General features: G+C 33.2%; 1 protein-coding gene across 1 annotated transcript in view; it reads right to left on the minus strand.

The window, feature by feature from the left end:
* The window catches only part of LOC128640588 (complement C1s subcomponent-like), a 153,834-nt gene extending 152,028 nt beyond the window's left edge, over positions 1–1,806 (minus strand). The window contains exon 1 of the mRNA XM_053693058.1: positions 1,153–1,806. Within this exon, the coding sequence (XP_053549033.1) occupies positions 1,153–1,806 (654 nt within the window). The remainder of the gene's footprint in view (positions 1–1,152) is intronic.
* Positions 1,807–5,000: the final 3,194 nt, after the last annotated feature.

Here is a 5,000-nt window from a genome sequence, read left to right on the forward strand (position 1 = left end):
TGTACACTTGTTTTTAATGTCCCTTTTGTGCTCCTTTATTCTTTCTTTGAGCTCCCTATATGTTTTTCCTATATAGTATTGGGGGCAATTACAGGAGACCATATAGACTACTCCTTCACTTTTGCAAGTTATATGTCCTTTTATTGTATGGAAGGACCCAAATTTATCACAAAAAATCTTGCCTACTAGCATGTTAGTACAAACTGAGCAGTGTGAACATTTAAAATTTCCATTCTTTTTATTGGTTAGCCAATTCCCTGTGTTTTTATTTTCAAAATGGCTCTGAACCAGAAAATCTTTCAAATTTGGAGCTCTTTTTGGAGTCATCAGTGGAGTTTCTCCTACAAATTTCCCAATTGATTTATCAATCCATAATATATGCCAATGTTTGTTTAGGATTGAACGAATGTCCTGCCATTTTTGGTTGTAAGTCCCAATAAATCGAACCAAAGATTATTTTGATTTATCTTCTGCTTTCTCAAATAGTAGGTCTTCCCTATTCTTACTTTTTGTTTTATTAAACGCTCTTTTTAAACATTGTTGTGTGTAACCTCTTGCTCTAAATCTTTTGTTTAGAGCTCCTGCTTCGATTTTAAACTGTTCAGCTTCTGAGCAATTTCTTTTATGTCTCAGAAATTGGCCATAAGGAATATTTTGTATTAGTTTTTTTGGGTGATGGCTATCAAATGATAATAGGGAATTTCCTGCAGTATCTTTGCGAAATGTAGCTGTTTTTAGGCAATTATTATCATTAATAATACGAAGATCTAAAAATGTAATTTCATTTTTACTATAACTGTAGGTGAATTTTAAGTTCCATTCATTTTGATTCAATTTTTCCATAAATTCTATGAGTTTCATCTCAGTGTCCTCCCAAAGGAGGAACACGTCATCGATGAATCTTAGCCATAAAGAGATGGAGTCATTTATTTCTGCACAATTTAAAATCTGATCGAATTCCCATTTTCCTAGATAGAGGCACGCAAATGTGGGGGCACAACAGGTCCCCATTGCTGTTCCTAAATTTTGTTGATAGCATTTATTGCCAAAAAGAAAATAATTATGTTTTAAAATAAAAGATAACAATTCCAAAACAAATTTAGTATGCTTGTCATATTCAATACCTCTTTGAATCAGGAAATATTTGATTGCCTCTATCCCTTTGTCATGAGGGATGCTCGAATAGAGCGACTCAACATCTATTGCAACCAATAGGGTATTTGTAGATACAGTTATATCATTCAGTTTTTTCAGTACATCTAACGTATCTTTAATGTAGGAAGGGAGATTTAGTAAGTATGGTCTAAGGCAAAAGTCTACATATTGTGAAATTTTCTCAGTTAATGAGCCCATGCCCGATATAATGGGGCGACCTGGCGGTGGTAGCTTGTTCTTATGCAGTTTTGGTAGGCTGTAGAAGGTTGCTGTTTTTGGAAATTTTACAAAAAGAAAATCAAATTCTCTTTGATTTATAATGCCTTCACCTTTAGCTTTTATTAAGATTTGAAACAGTTCTTCTTTATACATTTCTGTTGGATTGAAACGTAGAGTGCTATATTGTTTGTGGTCTCTTAACAATCTTTGACATTCATCAACATAGTCCTTCGTGTTTAGGACCACAATATTACCACCTTTGTCTGATGGCTTAATGGTTATTGCAGTATCCTTCTGTAAAGCATTTAGTGCAGTTCTCTGCTTTTTTGTTAAGTTATCAGACAAAGGTTCATCTGTGCTCAAAAGGTCAATGTCTCTTTCCACTAATTTAACAAAATTGTGTATAAGAGGGATACTGGATAATGCAGGCATATATTCTGACTTTTTTTTAAAATCGCTGAAACCTATAGATGTTGTCTCACTTGGTTGGCCTGATATTTCTTCCTGTAGTTCCTCTAAAATTTTTACACTTTGCCTGTCATGTATATTCAAAGTTTTTCTATCTGTTTTATTTTCAAATGTTTTGTTTAATACAATTTTTCGTGCAAATAGGTGCGAAGATACAAGTTACACCTGCTGTGTTAATACTGCTGACTTGGTGCGGTTCCTGCATTAACGTTGATTTCTAAAAGTTTGGGATTACAAATATGTCATATGAAGGCATTTCAATTTATCCAATACCGGTAGATTAACGGACTAACTTACTAATTTCCACTAACAACCCGGGTTGTGGACTTTGTGTTCAATATTTGGGGATCATGCTTTTGATTTGTTGTAATGCTACAAATTATGTATATAAATTTTGAAATCACACATGTCTACAGAGTATGTGAATTATTGACTCAAATATTTCTCTTTGCCTAAAATAAGTATTATTTTTCCTGACATAGTTGGGTGCTGGACAAATAAGGTCTATATTTTCTCTTGTTTTGAAATATTAAATTAATACCCTTATCCGTGCACTATACTGGGAAGTGTGTTCCTATATAGGACACACAATATTTTATCTCAGTATATAGAACTGTGTAATTTACTAAACTAGGGGTGCTGATACAATATATAGAATCTGTATTCTGACTACTCTATGTGGTCTTTCTTTCTTGTACCTTGCACACTAAGTATATATTTAGCAATTGAGAGATCCCTTTAAGTCTAAGTAACAATATATAAGAAATAGTTCTACATTATTGAGTCCCTAATCAAAAATGGCTGAATTAAATGAAAGTGAGTGGCAGTATGATGTAGATGATACCTTTTCGGTTCCATCTAATACTGAGGGTACTGCTTCAGTTTCCTCTGAAAATCCAAGCATATATAAATCATTCAAAGATTATAAGAAAAAACTGTTTAAAGAACAAAAATTAAAATGGGAGATATCTAGCCTTGAAAAATATGTTGAAATGAAGATGATTCCGAGAGGACTTAGGATAAGAAAAAGACCAGGAGCCAATTTAGACAATCCCTTAATGGAAAATTTCCAAATTAAATGGGATGAATATGCATCTAAATGCTCTATAAATTGGATGAATTTAATGATAGAGGAGAATAAACTTAGACTAGATAAAATCCAAAAAGAACTATCAACAGCTAATAATGAAGTAGATACTTGGAAAGGAAAAGATGAATATGAGAGACTTATGGGCCTAGCAAAAGTTGAGCTTCGCAAAATTCAAGATTCAATTAAATTTAGAAAGAAAAAGAAATATCAAAGAGACTGGCAGGACTATCAGGACAAAAAGGTCTATGACTATGCATATAGTGCCTCTAGTGGCTCTGAATCAGAAATTTCTAGTGGAGAAGAAAATAAAACACAAAGTTCCTACAGAGAACAACAAAAAAGTTTTTTAGGACACAAAAACACAAATCAAGGAGAGGGGGGAGGAAACACAAATGGCAGAGGCAGAGGCAGACGCAGATATCCACTCAGACAGAGGAGAAAAAGAAATTTGTAAATGTAGTTAATCTGTCAGATAAAAATCTTACTGACAGTCAAATAGAAGTTTTAGAGAAAGGATTAACCTTCTCACCAGTGAACAAATTGGATAAATTTGAACTGGTGAAGGACCTTCACCTATTTGCACGAAAAATTGTATTAAACAAAACATTTGAAAATAAAACAGATAGAAAAACTTTGAATATACATGACAGGCAAAGTGTAAAAATTTTAGAGGAACTACAGGAAGAAATATCAGGCCAACCAAGTGAGACAACATCTATAGGTTTCAGCGATTTTAAAAAAAAGTCAGAATATATGCCTGCATTATCCAGTATCCCTCTTATACACAATTTTGTTAAATTAGTGGAAAGAGACATTGACCTTTTGAGCACAGATGAACCTTTGTCTGATAACTTAACAAAAAAGCAGAGAACTGCACTAAATGCTTTACAGAAGGATACTGCAATAACCATTAAGCCATCAGACAAAGGTGGTAATATTGTGGTCCTAAACACGAAGGACTATGTTGATGAATGTCAAAGATTGTTAAGAGACCACAAACAATATAGCACTCTACGTTTCAATCCAACAGAAATGTATAAAGAAGAACTGTTTCAAATCTTAATAAAAGCTAAAGGTGAAGGCATTATAAATCAAAGAGAATTTGATTTTCTTTTTGTAAAATTTCCAAAAACAGCAACCTTCTACAGCTACCAAAACTGCATAAGAACAAGCTACCACCGCCAGGTCGCCCCATTATATCGGGCATGGGCTCATTAACTGAGAAAAATTTCACAATATGTAGACTTTTGCCTTAGACCATACTTACTAAATCTCCCTTCCTACATTAAAGATACGTTAGATGTACTGAAAAAACTGAATGATATAACTGTATCTACAAATACCCTATTGGTTGCAATAGATGTTGAGTCGCTCTATTCGAGCATCCCTCATGACAAAGGGATAGAGGCAATCAAATATTTCCTGATTCAAAGAGGTATTGAATAAGACAAGCATACTAAATTTGTTTTGGAATTGTTATCTTTTATTTTAAAACATAATTATTTTCTTTTTGGCAATAAATGCTATCAACAAAATTTAGGAACAGCAATGGGGACCTGTTGTGCCCCCACATTTGCGTGCCTCTATCTAGGAAAATGGGAATTCGATCAGATTTTAAATTGTGCAGAAATAAATGACTCCATCTCTTTATGGCTAAGATTCATCGATGACGTGTTCCTCCTTTGGGAGGACACTGAGATGAAAACTCATAGAATTTATGGAAAAATTGAATCAAAATGAATGGAACTTAAAATTCACCTACAGTTATAGTAAAAAATGAAATTACATTTTTAGATCTTCGTACTATTAATGATAATAATTGCCTAAAAACAGCTACATTTCGCAAAGATACTGTAGGAAATTCCCTATTATCATTTGATAGCCATCACCCAAAAAAACTAATACAAAATATTCCTTATGGCCAATTTCTGAGACATAAAAGAAATTGCTCAGAAGCTGAACAGTTTAAAATCGAAGCAGGAGCTCTAAACAAAAGATTTAGAGCAAGAGGTTACACACAACAATGTTTAAAAAGAGCGTTTAATAAAACAAAAAGTAAGAATAGGGA

The sequence above is a fragment of the Bombina bombina genome, chromosome 9, assembly GCF_027579735.1.
Source record: "Bombina bombina isolate aBomBom1 chromosome 9, aBomBom1.pri, whole genome shotgun sequence".
Lineage (NCBI taxonomy): Eukaryota > Metazoa > Chordata > Amphibia > Anura > Bombinatoridae > Bombina > Bombina bombina.